The sequence below is a fragment of the Diceros bicornis genome, chromosome 7 (assembly GCF_020826845.1).
Source record: "Diceros bicornis minor isolate mBicDic1 chromosome 7, mDicBic1.mat.cur, whole genome shotgun sequence".
NCBI lineage: Eukaryota > Metazoa > Chordata > Mammalia > Perissodactyla > Rhinocerotidae > Diceros > Diceros bicornis.
Window position 1 is genome coordinate 19,265,648 of NC_080746.1, and position 17,244 is coordinate 19,282,891.

A 17,244-nucleotide genomic window follows, 5' to 3' on the forward strand; every position below is an offset into this window, starting at 1 on the left:
CAGATCTGGGTCTCTGCAACAATTCAATCAAAAAGTCCACGGAGGCCCAAGGCCTTGATCTGATGTAGGCACCAAAAAGGGGGGTTGGGGAGGGGTGGAGATCAGCAGAGCCCAACAGAGGGATCTCTGGGAAGTCTTAGTAGTGGGTGTTGGGCCAATACTAGAGTCAGGGTTCCAAAGAAATCTATCTGGAGATCTCTAAGGCCCAGCAAACCACTCAGAATACTAGGGGCAAGGCCTCAACCCAGGGAACAGAGGCAGCCAGAGAGTGGGATGGGGAGATCTGGACAGTGACCCAAGCCCCAGGAAACCTGGCTGGACTTAGGACCTGGATTTGGGCCCAGGTGGATCTGGAATAAGATGGGTCAAAAGCCAGCCTTTGGGCCAGGAGCACACATGGTGGGAGATAAGGAAGGACAAATGCCCAGCTGTGTTCACCCAGGCGTGGGCTGAGGCTTGGCGCTGTGGGCGTTCGTGGTGCACTGATGGAGCCCCTGTGGCCGGAGTGAAGGGTAAGGTGGGAGATGACTTTGGGAAGGTCAGTTAAGGGTCCTGCTGAGGGGTGTGGCTCTCATCTCATAGGTCATGGAGGACATCCCTCCTAAACGTCGCTTCCTCTGAACCTAGAGCTCTCGATCAAGATTTTTCTCAGGGATCCAAAGGGCTACCAAGGGTTTTTCCATGTCCACACCTGGCCACTCCCCAGGGGCAGCTCCTACTGAGCCCTAAAAACCTTAGGGTGCAGGGAGAGCCTTGGGCATGCATAGGATGCCATCCATCCTTTCCCGTCAGGGCTTGTCCCCCGCTGTGGCCACTCTAGGTGGGCCTAGGGTGGAGAGCAGCAGGCTTCCAGGAGGGGTGGGGCTGGTGCCTGGGAGAAGGCCAGAGGACTGTGGACAGCCTTGTAATTTAATTATTTGACTGCAGAAAGGAGATCTCATCTACTGGGTGCTCATCCTTGTTAAGCTAATTGTCTGTCTCCTTCTCTCTCTTCTCTCCCCACTTGCTGGGGAAGTCGCTGTGGCCTAATTGAGTTATCATAAAGATAATGGCTGATGCTCTAGCCAGAGCTGAGAAAGGAGGAGCCCTCTCACATCTGCTCAGTCTCCAGACAGGACCTCCAGGGGCTGAGATGTGGGCAGTGGGCGGGGGCTAGGGCGGGGATCCCTGGGGGGGAGGCTGTGTGAATGATGCTTAGCCCAATGAGTCTAACCGACTAGGTGTTGCAAAAATGACAGGGCTCTCTCTCTCTCTCTGCTCTTTCCTGTCACCCAAGGGGAGCTCACTTATGAGATAAACAGGTCTCTGGTCTGCGCACGTTTGGGGCTTTCCCAGAAAGGCAACCAGGCAGCATAAGGAAGAGAGGCAAACAGGTCAGATCTCAAATCCCACTGTCACCTCTTATGAGCCAGGCGACCTAGAGCAAATTACTTCTCCACTCTGAACCTCAGTTTTCTCATCTGTAATACAGAGACATTTACGCTCACATCACATTATTGGTGGGAGGATTCAGAAAGATGATGTGTGTAAAGAACTGAAACAACCAGTGATGGGAGCTTCCACTCACCTCTCCTAACATTTGGTGATGATGGAAAGGACTGAGGTAGCTGATGGGACCTCTGCAGGAGGAGACAGAGAACAGCACTGTGGTTTTAGATGAGCAGCTCTGGGGTGTGCGTGGGTGAAATCTCAGTGTTGGCCTTCCTCCCCTGCCATCTGGGCACATCATCTCTATCCGTCCCAGGCCCCCAGAGAGTTGTGAGTGCGTCTCTGGGATGAGAAAGTGGGCACAGGTCTGCCGAGGCGGGGCAGAGAAGTTGGTGTGAAAGTTGAGCAGTGTGTCAGTGGGCAGATAGGAGTCAAGAAGCATGTGAGTCATCACTATTCAAGTTCCAGGACAAACCTGAAGGTCAGGACTAATGTAGCCCAGCCTTGGCCCTGAATAGAGACAGTAGGTCCAGGCCTGGGTGGGCAGAGGGATGAGAACCAGGGGACAATGGTGGGGCACCCCAAGAGATTCTGCACATATAGGAAAACAAGGCACCAGTGCCTGGGGGAACTCTGCTGACAGCCTAGCCCAGGGTCAGGAGGCACCCAAAGGTGAGGCAGTGCTGCTGGCCAGGCTGGGGCCGGTAGGGGGCCTGACAGCAGCATCCCCTTGCCTTCCCAGTGCCCCCTCTAATCCAGCCCTTCGAGTTCCCGCCTGCCTCCATCGGCCAGCTGCTCTACATCCCCTGCGTGGTGTCCTCGGGGGACATGCCCATCCGCATCACCTGGAGGAAGGATGGACAGGTGATCATCTCAGGCTCGGGCGTGACCATCGAGAGCAAGGAATTCATGAGCTCCCTGCAGATCTCCAGCGTCTCCCTCAAGCACAACGGCAACTACACGTGCATCGCCAGCAATGCAGCGGCCACTGTGAGCAGGGAGCGCCAGCTCATTGTGCGCGGTGAGCAGAGACAGGCCGGCGGTGGGGAGGGAGGGGCCGGCTCGCTCTGCTGCTAAAACGGTCTCCCTAGATTTCTGGTTTGAGTCACAGGCTGATGCAAGATTGTCTCCAGCAGGGCCTTAAAGATCAAGAGATGCGAACCTCTTACTTTCCAGGCCAGGAAACTGAGGCCCTGAGAGGGGAAGACACTTGCTCTGTTAGTTGCTGGCAAAGTCAGAACTGGAACTCAACTCCCAACTCCCAGCCCAGTACTCTGCAAAAGCTCTTGACATCTTGGGTTTCGGAGCTGCCTCTCCCAACTTTATAATGATCCAGGCAGGGCTAACATTGAATGGAAGGTGCCCAAAGCCCCAGAAGATGTATCAGAGACTGAGACAATCTGTTTCTCCCTACCTCCCCTCTTGCTGCAGTTCCCCCTCGCTTCGTGGTGCAGCCCAACAACCAGGATGGCATCTATGGCAAAGCTGGTGTGCTCAACTGCTCAGTGGACGGCTACCCCCCACCCAAGGTCATGTGGAAGCATGCCAAGGGTAAGCCCCTGGCCAGCCAGCATCTCTGAGCAGGACCAGGGAGGGGGAGGGGAGGATGCTGTTGGGACATGGGGCCTATTCCCTACACACAACTCCTAGCCCTGGATGGGAACCCTGGGTTCTGAGTTTTAAGGGGACCCCAGATCTGAAGGTCATCTTCAGTCACCCTCAGGGTCTGTGGACCAGGGACAGCTGTCATGCTGACTCTGGATTTCCTCTTGTCCCCACAGATTGACCTCTCCCCTCCCCCTCCAGCCCTAGAACTCAGAGTATATCTGCTTTCCCCACCCTTCCCTGGGGTCCCAGAGCCTCATTGGCCCCTGCTTCTCACCAGTCAACCTATTCTGGGATCTTGGTCCTTCTTGGAGCCCAACTTCATCCCACGGATGCATTTGGTATCTGACTAAGCCCCATGCCAACTTCTTATCCCAGACCATATCTGTTGCTGACACTGGGGGAATGGGAGGGGGTACCACAAAGCCCCCTTTGGAGGATGGTTGGCCTCTTTCCCGGGCCTGGCTGCCTAAGGCCAGGCAACTGCCCTTTGATGGTTCAATCTTCCCTTTGCCTGTTGCCAAGTGGCCCAAAGACAACTCTTTCTTCCTCTCTGAGGACTTCACCCCAAAGGAGCTCAGTGCCAGGTGGGCACTGAGCTGAGGCCCCCAACTCCATCTCCTTACCTCAGAACTGGGGCAGGGCCAGATCTCTGGGAAGATCTTTCCTGTTGCCCAACAGGAGCTGTGTGGGCTCCCAGCACTTTGGGGATGCTACAAAATGGCCCTAGATTGGCAAGAGAAAGGTGTCAGGGCTATTCCTCGGGCCACTCCAATCCTCCCCAGCTTGCTCCCTAGCCTAGACACCAGCCCTCCTAACCGCTGCCTCCCTCCAGGGAGCGGGAACCCCCAGCAGTACCACCCAGTGCCCCTCACCGGCCGCATCCAGATCCTGCCCAACAGCTCGCTGCTGATCCGCCACGTCCTGGAAGAGGACATCGGCTACTACCTCTGCCAGGCCAGCAACGGCGTGGGCACCGACATCAGCAAGTCCATGTTCCTCACTGTCAAGAGTGAGTCCTGCCCCTATGTGGCCCCCCAGCATGCCCAACACAGGCCAAGGCCCATCTCTGCACTCACCCTGCCTCCTTGCTTGGTTTCCATTGTTCCATCTGCGAAGGGGAGGCAGGAAGGATTCCTAGCCAGAAGTGGGCTTGGGGCCCTTGGATGGGGGATTCAAAAGCACTCTCATCTAAAACAATGGCCTCACCCTGAACGGCCCCAACCCACCACCTTCCAGTCATGATAAGCTCATGATTTGCTGTCCTAGAGTATCATGTGACACCCCGTTTACTTTGCTCTGTAGGTTGGCAATTCCATCTTCATAGTCAGATCAAACAATTTATTTCTGTTACTTAATATACACCTGCTAGTGTATAACCTGTTTGTGGCTTAGAAAGGGGGATACCTTATTACACAATGTAGGGGAAAGGCCAATGGGCAGAAAACCCAGGTTCCAATTCCAGATCTATCTAAGGAGCTCTGTGACTCTGGGCCATCACTTCACCTCTCCAGGCTCCACTTTTCTCACCTGCGCTAGAGGTTCATTCCCAGCCCACCCACTCCACAAAATTGTTGTGAATAACACAGGAACAAATCACAGAAAGGGGAAGATGCTTTGGAAAAGCCGAAAGAGCAGTAAAACTCATTATAACTTGGTGCTCTATCTATGGCTTCTAAATTCCCAGACACAGAGCCGGCCTCAACAGCCTTGGAAGCACAGAACATCCCTGAATTCTGTTAATCACACACAGACAGTCCTACTAGGGGAGCCTATCCCTCTACACTCTTAGGTGTCTGTGTAATGGCCACCCAGGAATCACGTCAGGAGAGTATCCGTCTGGCCCTAGGTCAGAAAATGGACCATGGGCCATGGAGGACAGCAGTAAGAGCCTGAGTTTTTGCATCTGACCAAGCCAAGTGTGAATCTGGGCGCCATGTTTTAATTACTGTGACCTTGATGAGTTTCCTTGGCCTCGCTGTGCCTCGTTTTCCTGATGTAGAATATGAGAATCCTAATAGTGCCTGACCCATTATGTTTATCAGCAGTAAGTCAGATGATATGTGTCAAGCAGCCAGTATGGTAACTGGCACCCAGTAGGCCATCAAAGATTTAGCCACTGGAATCGTTACTCTTAGTGGTAGTCCCTCCAGGGCCAGGTGTAGGAAAGGCTGCTGAGAGCAGTGCCCGGTGTGCGGTCTGCCCAGCCGCTCCCCGGAGCTCCCTCCTGTAAGAATCATAGCTCCTTTATCGCTTGCCAAGCCCGTGTTCAGCTCAGCCCAAGGCGGGGAAGCCCCGGCGATCGATGCTCAGGGAGCTCCGAGCCGGAATCCCCACCCTGGGGAGCTACTTCCCTCGCACTATCAAAAAGCACTTTGTCCTTAATAAAGCCAGGCAATCAATCTACATCCCTCAGCTGGGGAGGACTCCGCTAATTCTGCCCACGTGAGGCGAGAGGAAGAGCAGGCACCTTGTGGAACCATCCTTGGTGTCTGATCCTTATCTCCCCACTCAGAGGGAGAGATGAGCCCAAACTCGCAGACTTGTTTTTTTTTTTCTGTCTTTGCTCTTTTTCTCTAAGTTAGGGGATTCCACTGAGCAAATGTGGCTGTGGCTTGGGGACACGTGGTTTCTCTGTGGAGATGAAGGGGCCCTGGGTGACGGGCGACCCAGAGGTCAGGAGGTGGGATGTGTGTGAGGACACAGTTCACGTCAGGCTGTCCTGGGGGACCCTGGGCGAGTCACTTCACCTCTCTGGGCCTGCATTTTTCTGTGCCGTCTTTGCTTCACAGCCCAGGCGGCAGCTATGAAACTCTCTGAGCTATTTGGAGAAAGCACGTTTTGTAAATCCAGGGCAGCCTCGTGCACTCATGCAACACGAAGTCACACACACACACTCACGGTGGTGTCAAGCTCTGGCCCCCCTCTTCCTTAGGGAATGAGGCGATCTCGTACTTGTGGGCAGAATCTGGACCTTGTTCCTTCCTTTCCTCCCCTTGTCCTAATTTCAGCTGCCTTGTCATTTTCCTCTGCTTTCTTCCAGAGCAAGGCAAGTGCACACTCCTTTCTTACATCTGCTTTGTCTCACAAACACCTCCGGGTCATGTTTTCCCACTCACCACACCTCCCTCACACACTGTCTACACAGTGTCTCTCAGCCCTTCCTCACACAGCCTGTCTGCACCCCTGGCTCCTCGCTCCCTGCTCCCTTCCTCCCACAGCCCTCCTCCCACAGGCTGCCTTCCAGCTGTGCTCTCACATACCCCCAGCACACTCGGGGTCCAAACCCTCACACACGTGTGCTACCTCAGGTGGCCTTTTCCTCACAAATGGCCTTTTCCTCACCCTTTTTCTGTCACAAATGCCCCCTTCTATTCCAGCCCCACTCTCCCCAATGACCTGCCCAGCCGTGCTAGAGGCCCCTATGCCACCCCAAATGCCAGCAGGAGAGGAGGAGCAGGGCCGGGGCATTTGAGGCCAGAGGGCAGTCAGTGTAGAGGATTGAGCATGGGCAGGCCCTCTGTCTAGGGTTGGAGGGTCTGACTGCTCTTCTGCGACAGCCTAAATAATGCTACACGGTATCTGGCTGCCAGAAGATGCTCTTGTGACAATGTGACAGTGTTGAGAGGGTGCGAGGTGGTTGGGAACTTTCGTTCTGCCTCCTGCTGCTTTCACGCAGGCATAGTGCTCCAGGTAACCCACCCTCAGCTCCTCTCCTTACACATCCTCCGCCTGCCTGCTCTGCCCTTTCCCTCCTTCATTCTCCCTCAACCTCCCCACACTACCCCACTCAGTTCAACTGACAGGGCACAGGAAGGTGTGGAAGGACCTTTAGGACCTGGGCGTGGGGGTTACCAATGGGATTGCTGGGGCAAAGCCATTCTTAGTCATCCTTTAGTCCATCTCCAACATCCACACTGCCAACACTCCCCCGCATCCCCTTCGAGAGCTGGCCGCAGAAAGACCTACCACTTGCAAAGCCAATTTCAAGGCTCTCCTCAATACCTCTAACACACTCAGGAAAATGTTCACCCAATACGGCTCCACCTTGTCAGACCTCACACTTTTGTGACCTCTTAGAAGGCAAACTGAACTTAATCCCCTCTTTAGCCAAGTAGAAGTAATAAAGTAAATGTATCAAAAGGACGTACATCATAGAAAGCATTCAAGTGTCCAACTGGTTATTTGTGGTCGGCCTCTGTTGGGGAGTATCTACACCATTGACTCTGATGGTTTCCAATGATAACCCAACAGATGCTCACTGAGCACTCGCTAAATAGGTCAATAAAACTCTGTGGCTAAGAGCACAGACTTTAGAACCAGATAGACCTAGGTTCAAATTCCAGCTCTGACACTTGATAGCTGTGGGATCTTGGATAATGATCTCTGTAAGTATGGAATTATGATGCTTTTTACTCGTTGGTAAGGTTTAAATGAGATGCACTTACAGCAATTAACACAGTACTTGGCACAAAATACAGTCACAAATCATTAGCAATCAGTTTTCGGTGCTGAAAATCTAGTGATGAGTAAGACAGAGTTGCTGTTCTCAGAAAATTTAGAATCTTGAAGATGAGATAGACATATACCCAAAACAACTAGAATACACAAGATGATAAGAGCCTTAAAAAGGTACAAACAAGGTGATAGAAAGAATATCGGGGATGGAGGAATCAAGTTTAACTTTGGAGGTGAATAAGGGAGTGTCAGGGAAAGCTCCTCCACAGCAGTAGTCTCTAAGAAGAACTTGAGGGTGAGAGGATTCTGACAGGAATCAATGAGGTAAAGGTCACTCCATTCCAGTGTGAGAAAAAGCATAGCAAGGGCATGGAGGCAGGAAGGTCCATGCCTGTCTTCTGGTAAGGTGGGGACTTAGGGTATCCAGTGGAGACTGAAGGGAGGATGCATGGGGAGGATGGAATGTGACGTGCTTGTGGGCTTTGGAAGCTAAAGGTTTTCCATGTAGAGTTGACTCTAGAACCAGAGTGCCAGGAGCCCAGGGGTCTGATGGGGTCGGGATTCCAGAGCAGGTTCTTGGAGACTTGCCATTTAGAACCTTTCCTCAGGGCCCCAGGGTGCCAAGGGTGTGTTAGAGTGGGCAAGTGATTTTCCAAGTCCCTGGACATCCTTACTGGCAACCAACCAGATGGGACTGGCCCCCACTCCTCCCTGACCCGCAGATGTTGGTGTGGGCTGAGCTGAGCCCATGAGGGCCTGAGCCTATAGCCCAGCCTAGCTACCATCACAAGTACAGCACCCGACAGTTTACAAAGCTCTTCCCATATCTTGTCTGTGAGGTCAGCAGGCAATAGCTTCTTCTCAGAAAAGGTAAGGCCCTGGATCAAGGTCATTGGGTGATACAGTCCCAGCTGAGACTGGACCTTACCTCTGTGGACTCATGGTTTGGTGGAAAGAGCACAGACCCAGAGTCAGAAGACTAGATACTGGTCCTGGCTCTATGACTCACTGGGAATCATCCAGGAGCTGTCCCTTCCCTTCTCTGGGCCTCAGTTTCCTCATCTGTACCATAAGAGGCCTGGACTAAAATCTAGGCACTAGCTGATCCCAAGGTCCCTTCCTGCTCGGACAATCTGTGATTCTAGCGGTGTGCATGGTCCTTTCAGGCACCAGACTGCCTCCCAGAACTTGGTTGAAAATAAATGCAATTAACTGAAAAAAATACCACCTCCACTGAGCTTCCTTTTATCTCCCTTTTAAAATGTACAAAAAGAGATAATGACCAATCGGAGAGGAGGCAATTCCTCCTCCAACTAATACATGGGGAAAAAAATAAAGCATCTTCAAAGAGAATGCTTCACTGAAAGGAAAGAACAAAGCCAGGCTGCTTAGTCCGGGGCGCAAGGGGCTGGCTGTGTTTTGATGTCACCAGTGCATGGCGGTGCCTCCCGGGACTCGGTGGCCCCCTTGTGCAGCGGGTTACCTGATTAGACAGGTCCTGTTACATCCCCCAGACTCCCCTCCACTTCGTGAAGGCTCCAGCGATTGGGCCAAGGCAGAGCCCACAGCCAATTAAACCCATAAGGGCTCTTTGTTTGGTCTGAGTTTTGATTTGTTTGTTTAGCAAAATGTCAGACCAATTAAAGCCAGATCCGAGAGCCCTCCACGAGCACACACCCAGCTGCACAGTCACAGGAAGGCAGGAGGGGGGAGAACAGAGCCAAGGGGGATTGAGGAGCCGGGGGGAGCCCACCCTAGCAGAAGGAAGCCCCTGGCCTGGGTAGACCAGGTCACCTTCCAGCGGTTGACCATTGGTGTAGAGGTCAGGATGCAAAACCTTGGAAAGACAAGTGTGTATCCAGTGACCCAAGATGGGCCTAATTTCAAATTTGCCCGAAGGAAACTCCTTCTTGTCAGGCAGAAGCAGCATCTCCCTTAGACCCAGGGGATTGAGGGCTCCTGCCCTGGCCCCCACCCCTCCCACAGTGCAAGGAGTCTATGGCCAAAGGAAACAGCTGCCCAGACTCCACAACTCCCTTTCCAGACCACACTCCAGGTACTCAGAGAATTCCCTGCCCCAATGCCCTGAGCCGACTTCTAGGACCTTCCAAGGCCTGTTCTCTATCTGTCTTCCCAAAGATGGACCCTGCAGCCAGCGTGACCCCTAGACCTGAGGGATGGTTGTTTGTAGGATGAGCAGATGGAGCCTGGATCTGTGGATTGGGATGTCCACACATACGTTCATAAGGCCCCCCTCAGCACACAGGATGAAACTGAGGCACAGAGAGGCCCAGCAGCTGGCCCAAGGTCGTCTTGTGTGTTCCCTGGTGCTGAGTCCTGTCTCCTCACCAGACTGAAGCTCCTTGCAGTCTGGCCTGGTCTTCCTTTCCCTCAGTGGGAATTCCCACCTCTGGCACCAGCTCAGCACAGGCCTCTGCCCACCTTGGCCTACCTTGCCCGGTACTGACAGGCTGACTGACCCCCAGTTCACAGGTCTAGTCTCATTACATGTGGGGTCACAGGTCACCCCCTTGGCGCTCCCCTCTGCCCTTATGAGTCCCCCTGTCTGGGTGAGGGTTGGGTGGGTGAGACTCTGCTGGATCTGCAAACAGTGGGGAGAGGAGGCAGGAAAGTGGAGTGACAGGCAGCAGAGCAGGGTCGAGGCCTGGACTTTGAGTCACACCAGCCTGGGGCTGACTCGGGCCCTGCTGCAGCTGGGGAACTTAAGACAAGTCACTTGCTCTCTTCATCCCGGTGGTGGTCATCCATCAGATTTACCTGCCAAGCCTCAAGGTGGCTGAGAGAGCCCCTTCCTGGCCTATGCCAATCTGGGGCCTCCTGTGCAGGCCTGGGGCCTGGCCTCCCAGCCTCTGGTGAAGGATGGCGGGAGGGAGGGGTGGAGGGAATAAGCCATTGCCGTGATTTCCATGGTGATGATTATCCGGCTGGCTCTTTGGCTTTATTGATTTTCAGACTCCACAGAGTAAGGAGCAATACTTTGTCTCCTGCTTCATCAAACACAGGTGAGCAGAGAGGCTGGACACATCCTGTCACCTGGCCAGACTCCCTCCTGCAGCCCCCACTGAACCCTTGCCATGAGGCCTGCAGCCATGGGGCCAGCCCAGGCTCTCCCACCCTCTGCAGGACCCAGGCTGGCCGAAATAAGTAGATGGCTTAGGGGACGGGAAGGCCCTGACCAGGGAGATGGGAGTCCTGATTTCTTGTCCTCAGTGTCCCCCACCACACGCTGGGTCAACTGGGGTCAGTCACTCCCTCTTCCTGGGGCTCAGTTTGCTCCTCAGATGGAGAAACCACAATCCTTCTCTCCCTTTCCCTCAGCCCTTAAGGCATTAACAGAGCTCAATAAGTGGGACCAACGGAGACCCAGCAGGGCATGTGTCGTCAGTTCCAGGACCTACCTTTCAGAATCTGGAGCCCTTGGTGTTTCAGGGTTTTACGAAAAAGATAAAGATGAGTCTGAACCAAAGAAACGTAGATTTTACTGATCTCAAGAGGCCAACAGTATCACTGGAGCAAGTCACATCACATCCCAAACCCAGCCCCAAAAGGGAAAGGTGTCCAGGTGGAATAAAACAGTCTCCATGTGGAGCCATCCCCCACCCCAGCCCCACTCCCTCTCAGCACCATCACAAGCTAGGCCCCTGACAAGCAGGGGAGATTTTATTGAAGGGATAGGAAAAATGAACCTGCCCATGCAACCTCCACGCCCAATTTAAAAGTGCCTGTCCCCAGGGTCTCATCTGGGCCCTTATCTCCTTAGAGGCTTTAGGCAGTGGTGGCATAAAGGATATCACCACCACTTCACCCTCACCCCTGCAATCAGTTCCCATGACTATGAGCACGGAAGAGCTTCCAGAAGGATCTGAGCTCTAAGGTGTCATCCGAGGCTTTCCCTGTGTTCAGCTCCAGCAGATCTGATGAATAACAAAATTACATGCGTCATTCATGCCAACCAAGGAAAAGGTGCCAGTAAACGTTTCAAGACACAAAGGAGTCAGGGTCCTCACTGGGTGCCTCAGTTCACTAGATAAGAAAATGCAGGCCGGCTAAGAGCTACAGCACTGCCTCCAGACCCTGCCCCAAGTGAGGAGACTGCTCCCCCAACTACGATCAGTAGGGGCAAAATAAATGGTTGAATCAGTCAAGCAATAGACGTGTACTTCCTGAGTAGCCCCCACGTGTCCACCATGCTGTCAAGGTCTGAGAGAGAGAGAGAGAGAACAGGAAGATTAAATCATTGTCTTTGCCCTCAAGGGACTTACAGACTAGTTAGGAAGCTGGAACCAACCTTCAGGAAACAAGGCAAGACCATGTGCTAAAAGGTCTGACCCTACAAGTGTAAGGTTAGGGCAGAGAGGGAAAACCCCACTGTGGACAGACCTGGTCAGAGAGAGCTTCCTAGATGAGTGGGACTCGGGTTGAGCCTTAAAGAACAGGTAGTGTTTGGACAGGCAAAGGGAAGAAAGGAGGGCGTGCGGGTGGAAGGAGCAGCGTGAGCAAAGACACCGGGTAGGAAGGCCATGTGGGAGGCAGAGGAGAACGTCTGATGGGAGGGTGGCAGCTGGGGATTAGGGGGTGAGGTTGGGTGGAAATAGTGGCACTGAAGTCTGAACATGGTACTAGGATCTTGAGGTGGGAATGGAGAGAAAGGGGGAATCTAAGAGTCGCTGTGAAGGAAAAAGTACCAGCCTTGAGGATGGGTTGGATGAAGGGGCTGGGGGAGTCAAAGACTCAAGGCTGAGAGATGAGGAGTATGATGGTGCCACCAATAGAAATGGAGTCGATAGGAGTGGAGAGATGGTGTGTTTGCTTTGGCCATATCAAGGTGGCGTGACAGGGGTGCCCTGAGGCAGCTGGACACTGGCTGACACTCTGCCAGGATTTCTACCTAGAGCAGTGTGCTGGACCAGATCACTCTACAGCTCCCACCCCCCTAAGGTGACTCATGATTCCTTGTGTGACTGGCAGGTGTCCTGTCCAGAAAGGATGAGACTGGTGGGCTGACTAGAGACTCTCCCAGAAGCCCAAGCCCCCACCCCATCCCTGCCCAGTCTGTAGGGCCCCCAACCCAGAATACCAGGCTTCTATCTGGGCCTGTCAGGTCTGCGGAGACTTGAGACATGGCAAAACTGAGATTCTGAAGAAAATTTTCTCCTACTCGTGGTGCTCATGTCCAGGCCTGCCACTGTTCATTCGTTATTCGATAGTTATTGAGTACCGGATGAGTGCCTACCCCTGGGCCAGGTGCTGGGTGGAAGGTGCTGGGGGTAGGGTGTGTGTGGCCGCCGCACACTCCTGCACCTGCTTGCCTACTGCCCGCCTGTCCATGGGGCTGAGAGTGTAACGGGGGGTGAAGCGCCCCACAGAGCAGTGAGAGCAAAGCCCACACGACCTCCCACCTTAGGAAGCCCCCTCCAGCCCCATGGAGGAGAGGCTGCGGCCTGTCCTCCTGGGCACTCTGCACCGGGAGCCTCAGTCACCGACTGGGACCTTGTATTAGTTTCCTAGGGCCACTGGAACAAAGTACCACAAACTGTGTGGCTTAAAAGAACAGAAATTTATTCTCTCACAGTTCTGGGAGTAGAAATCCAAAATCGAGGTGTCCACAGGCCTGTGCTGTCTCTGCAAGCTCTAGGGGAGCGTGCTTCCTTTCCTCTTCCGGTGGCTGCCAGCCGTCCTTGCTGTTCCTTGGATTGTAGATGCATCAGTCTCTGCCTCCATCGTCACATGGCGTTCTCCCTGTGTCTTCACACCATCTTCCCTCTGTGTGTGTCTCTTCTCCGCTTTTGATAAAGACGCCAGTCATAGTCGATTAAGAGCCCATCCTACTCCCGTAAAACCTCATCTTAACTTATTTTAATTACAACTGCAAAGACTCTGTTTCCAAATAAGGTCACATTCATGGGTACCAGGGGTTAGGACTTGACATAACTTTTGGGAGGACACAAGTCAACCCACAACAGTCCCCATGCCCAGTGATTTATTATCGATAACTCCATGCTTTCTAGAACTCTGGAAGCAGAAATGCTCTCCTTTCCAGCGTCCTACAATTGCCCTTGTCTGAATGCAACCAGTCTCCTAACCAGAAACACCCTCCTGGTCAAGAGTTGACAAGCCCAACCTCTCCTGTGCACTGACCTCTAGGACAGGGGTCAGCAAACCAGGCCTGGGGCCAAATCTGGCCAGCCGCCTGTTTTGCTGGAACCCACCCATGCCCATTCTTCATATCCTATTGTCCATGGCTGCTTTCAAGCTACAGCACCAGAGTTTAGTCATAGCAACAGAGACCTTTGGCCTGCAAAGCCTAGAATATTTACTATCCGGCCCTTTACAGAAAAAGCGTGCCGACCCCAGCTCTGGGGTATTCACAGCGATGACCCCAAAGCACTTTCCAAGTAATTAAAGAAAGATGGCATTGTCTCCTTTTGTTTCTGAAAGGATTCTGATGTTCTGGGTCATTTCAGAGTTGAGTGTTCTCTGATCTCTAAAACGGGAATAAAAATGCTACCCACCTCCTAGGGTTGTGCAGGGCGGAGAGGGATTTAATGAGATAATTCATATAAAGCATTAACCAGGGTGCATGGCACATAATAAGCATTCAACAAATGTTAGCTATTTTCATTATTACTATCATTTTTCCAACATTCTGGGGAGAGTAAAAGACCAGAGGCTGGGGGAGAATACTGTCCCTCTCCTGCTCTTTTACTCCTTGGCAAACAGCCAAGAGAGGAACTGACCGATCCCACTTTATAGCTGGAGAAAGCAAGGCCTGGTGAGTTTGAGGGTCTCAACCAGGACTACCATGCAGCAGAAACAGGTCTGCAGTCCGAGTCTCAAAGGTACCCTGCCATTCTCCATGACCCGCACCCCAACCCACTTCACCACCCTGTTCGTGCCAGCTCTGCTCCCCATGTACGCAGGCAGTGGACAGCTAAGGTCCCGTGGGCCCCCAGCTCCCCAGGCACCACCCCACCAGCTCTCAGAGCCATGGCTGATTGCTTCCATGCAATTTGAATTAATCTCATGCTTCAGGTGGAGCTTGGCTAATCAGGGAAGACAAGAAGCCGAAGTAGGTGCAATCAAATTAACAACGCCATGCCCTGGCTCTTTAAGAAGGGAAAACAAAGCCGCACCAGAAGACACCCCCTGCCAGCCCTTCCCAGGGGAAGCCTGGGGCTGCTGCCTGGGCTAAGCGCAAAGAGCTTCTCCCACCCGCCCCGTCCCGCCCCGCCCCAGGCCGACCACCCTACGTGCCAACAATGCCCCTTTGTGGTGGCTTATCTCACACTGCCAAACAGGGCTACAGTTCTTGTCAAGATCTTGTTAACAAGGAGCAGAGACACAAGGCTTTGGGGGTGGGGAGGGGAGTGGGCTGGGTTAGGGGGAGGGAGGGGCCCACTCACCTCTAACGGGTGCATGTAATCCTTTCGGAAACAAAAGGAGATGGGAGCCTCGGAGCCGGGAGGCTCCCTTCTCTCCTGACAAGGTGGGTTTGCAGAGCTCTCAAGAGCTGTCAGGGCATCTGCTGTCCCCTGGAAAAGCCTCTCCCAGAAGGCAAGAAGGAGGACATCCAGAAAAACATTTTAGCATGCCTCAAGAGAACATCCTTTATAGCGAAAAGCTCTATGAGACTCCTAGAAAGATTTTAGTTAGACTCTCAGAAGGACTTCCTAGAAAAGTTCCTTCCTTAGGGATAGAACACCATAACTTTGCTGCCCTTCTGCCAATCTTATTGGCTTTGAGGTCATCCTGCCTGAGGCAGAGGAAGGACCAGAGGGCACCCACTGGAGTGGGAGGTGGAAGAGGTGGTTCTTCCCCCAGACCGTGTGTGCGAATCACCTGGGATGGGGGTGGATCTTAAGGAATACTGATGGCTGGGCCCCACCCTGGCCCAATTAAATCAGAGCCTCTGGGGGTGGGGTTTGTGCAGTAAGATTTCTTAAAAGCTTCCCAGGTGATTCTTCTGTGTAGCCAAGCCTGAGAACTTCCTCAACCCCCTCCCCCAGGCCACCTACCTGGAAGAAGAGAGTACCCTAATCCTTTGGTGTCCTGGTTCCCAGACCAATCTTCTTCCCTCCAAATTTGGCGCATTTGCCTTCAGAGAAGCTAGGATCTTTGCGCTGCCGTTCCTGGCTCGCTACTGCCCTTCTCTGACCAGCGTCAAGTCGTGGATAAAACCACGGATGCCCTGGATGGACTTCTGGCTCTGCCACCTCCTAGCTGTGTGACCTTGGGCAATTCTCTAAGCTTCAGTTTCCCCTTCTGTAAAGTGGGAATAAAAATAACGGTGTTAAATGAATTAATGCATGTAAAAGAATGCAGAACAGAGCCCAGCACATAGCGAGCCTTCAATAATGTAAACTACTATGATTATTAAATACTTATGCCCGTGAATGGGGTAAGGATGTGCCCCAAGCTTGCTTCTGAAATGCAACATTCCATGGTTCTTTTGCATTTTATCAGACCTCTCCCAACAGCCAGTGGCATTCCCATCCTATTTCTTCCACTTTCTCCTTCCCACACACACTGCTCCTCTCCTTTGGGTATTCATAACTGAATCTTCCCTCCCTGGTGACTTGGGGACTTGTCAGAAACACCAGCTGAGCTCCAATCACCAGGCGGAAGAGAGGGAGGGAGACAGAAAGACAAAGCCTGACTCACTGCCCCCTAACTCCTGCCCCAGCGCCAGCCTGCCCAGGACTGGCCTCCTCGCCCCGCGAGCCCAGCTCTCCCCCAGTTTTCAGCCTCCTTCTGCACGCCCCCCAGGATTCATCCACATTACGTCATTCCCACCCAGCTTCCCACTCCTGGGATGAAGCCCAGGATGGGAGAAAAATGAACCAGGCGGAAGGAAGAAGGCTGGACTGAAACCAGAGGAAAGGGCGCTGGTGAATTGTCAAGGGACTAGGGGCTTCGTCTCCTTCCTGCCACTCACCAGCTGTGTGACCTTAGACAAACCCCTCAGCCTCTCTGAGCCTCCATTTCCTCACTCATAGTGTAGGGGCTAAAAGCCCCCATGCTACCTCCTTAACAAAAGTACAGCTCCTTGAAAAAGATGCTTTGGTGCTATGCACAGGGCAAGAAGCAGGCCCACTCCAGCTTAGAAGGTGGGACCCCAGAGAAGAGGGGAGCTGGAGGAGCAAAGGAGGGGCCGAGTAGGTGCAGAGTTTATAATCCTAATGCAGAGTCCAGGGGCCCTAGAACTCCATCTCCAAGCCTGGGGGTTGGTCAGAAAGTCTGTGGATGCTGGGAGTGAGCGAGGAAGCCAAGCTGTCTCGTGGTGTTTTAAAAATCTATCAGCCTCTCACATCAAATTAAAATGTAAATAGCAGCTGGTCCGGGCAGGACCTCGGGGGTGACAGGAGCCGGCCTGTGAGTAATTTCACAGACAGGAACCGGTTACATCGGATTCTGACAACTGGCTTGTTTCTGAAATTGATTTCCTCTCCCCTCTGCTTGCTGCCCCTCGAGGCCCCCAGAGCGAGGGGAGGGGTGGTTCTGTTGCAGCAGGCGGGGGCCTTTCTCCTCTCCCTGGTTCCTGCCAATAAGGCCCCATCAGAATCAGGAGGAAGAAATATGTGATTTCTGCACAGCTCTAAGACAGTGGCCTGAGTGCCAAAGGCCCAGCAAGGCTCCTTCCTGCCCTGGAGTGAGTGTAACTGTGGACCAGGGCAGACTGACCAGGGAGCTGGGGGAAGTAGGAGAGGTGCCCAGTGCTTGGAAAGTTCCTTC

The 17,244-nt window shown here is 53.2% G+C and overlaps 1 protein-coding gene across 1 annotated transcript in view; it reads left to right on the top strand.

The window, feature by feature from the left end:
• DSCAML1 (DS cell adhesion molecule like 1) overlaps positions 1-17,244 on the top strand; it is a 347,819-nt gene that overhangs the window by 272,603 nt on the left and 57,972 nt on the right. The window contains exons 9-11 of the mRNA XM_058545136.1: positions 2,171-2,449; positions 2,860-2,979; positions 3,869-4,045. Coding sequence (XP_058401119.1) covers positions 2,171-2,449; positions 2,860-2,979; positions 3,869-4,045 — 576 coding nt within the window. The remainder of the gene's footprint in view (positions 1-2,170; positions 2,450-2,859; positions 2,980-3,868; positions 4,046-17,244) is intronic.